Source organism: Branchiostoma floridae, chromosome 12 (assembly GCF_000003815.2).
Source record: "Branchiostoma floridae strain S238N-H82 chromosome 12, Bfl_VNyyK, whole genome shotgun sequence".
Taxonomy (NCBI): Eukaryota; Metazoa; Chordata; class Leptocardii; order Amphioxiformes; family Branchiostomatidae; genus Branchiostoma; species Branchiostoma floridae.
In genome coordinates this window covers 15,054,224-15,055,493 of record NC_049990.1, presented here as the reverse complement: position 1 = coordinate 15,055,493, position 1,270 = coordinate 15,054,224, and the positions used below count along the sequence as shown (strand labels likewise).

Below are 1,270 nucleotides of genomic sequence, written 5' to 3'. Positions count from 1 at the left end.
CAAATGATTTTCTTTTGATATTTTAAGAAAAAATTATTATTTTAGAAAGTGTTTCAAGGACACAACTTGATCAAGTCTTCAGCTTAGCCTAGGCATGAGATGATATTATTTGAAACACTGACAGAAAAATGAGAAAAAAAAACACCAAAGGAATTCAAGTAAAAGGAATGATTTTTGTTTAGTGTAACTACATGCACACACTGAGTAAACAATCAGCAAAAACAAGTTGCGTACTTTGCTAACTGAAACACTGACAGAAAAATGGAAAACAACGTACACCAAAAGAAATCACCTAAAAGAAACAATTTTTGTCCAGTGTAACTGAATGTGCGCACCGAGTAAACAGTCAACAAAAACAAGTTGTGTACTTCACTAACTGAAACTGCTGGTGATTTTTTGCAGCTGACTTCGGCTTCTGCGCCCAGATCACCCCCGAGCAGAGCAAGCGCTCGACCATGGTGGGCACACCGTACTGGATGGCACCGGAGGTGGTGACACGGAAACAGTACGGACCCAAGGTGGACATCTGGTCCCTGGGGATCATGGCTATAGAGATGGTGGAGGGAGAGCCACCTTACCTGAACGAGAACCCTCTCAGGGTGAGTTTATATAGGCTATAGAGATGGTGGAGGGAGAGCCACCATACCTGAACGAGAACCCTCTCAGGGTGAGTTTATATAGGCTATAGAGATGGTGGAGGGAGAGCCACCATACCTGAACGAGAACCCTCTCAGGGTGAGTTTATATAGGCTATAGAGATGGTGGAGGGAGAGCAACCATACCTGAATGAGAACCCTCTCAGGGTGAGTATATATAGGCTATAGAGATGGTGGAGGGAGAGCCACCATACCTGAATGAGAACCCTCTCAGGGTGAGTATATATAGGCTATAGAGATGGTGGAGGGAGAGCCACCATACCTGAACGAGAACCCTCTCAGGGTGAGTTTATATAGGCTATAGAGATGGTGGAGGGAGAGCCACCATACCTGAATGAGAACCCTCTCAGGGTGAGTTTATATAGGCTATAGAGATGGTGGAGGGAGAGCCACCATACCTGAATGAGAACCCTCTCAGGGTGAGTATATATAGGCTATAGAGATGGTGGAGGGATAGCCACCATACCTGAACGAGAACCCTCTCAGGGTGAGTTGGGTTATGCTGTTTGGTCTTAGGGTAACTTCATGGTTTGAAGAGTAGATCTGGGATTAAATCCAACAGTCAGTTTCCCAGGACGGGAGTGTGGTCAGGTGCTACCAAAATGTTGGCAAGA

The 1,270-nt window shown here is 45.2% G+C and overlaps 1 protein-coding gene across 1 annotated transcript in view; it reads left to right on the top strand.

The window, feature by feature from the left end:
- The window catches only part of LOC118427040 (serine/threonine-protein kinase PAK 3-like), a gene marked incomplete in the record, with an annotated part of 40,541 nt that overhangs the window by 33,639 nt on the left and 5,632 nt on the right, over positions 1–1,270 (top strand). The window contains 1 exon segment of the mRNA XM_035836677.1: positions 403–599. Coding sequence (XP_035692570.1) covers positions 403–599 — 197 coding nt within the window.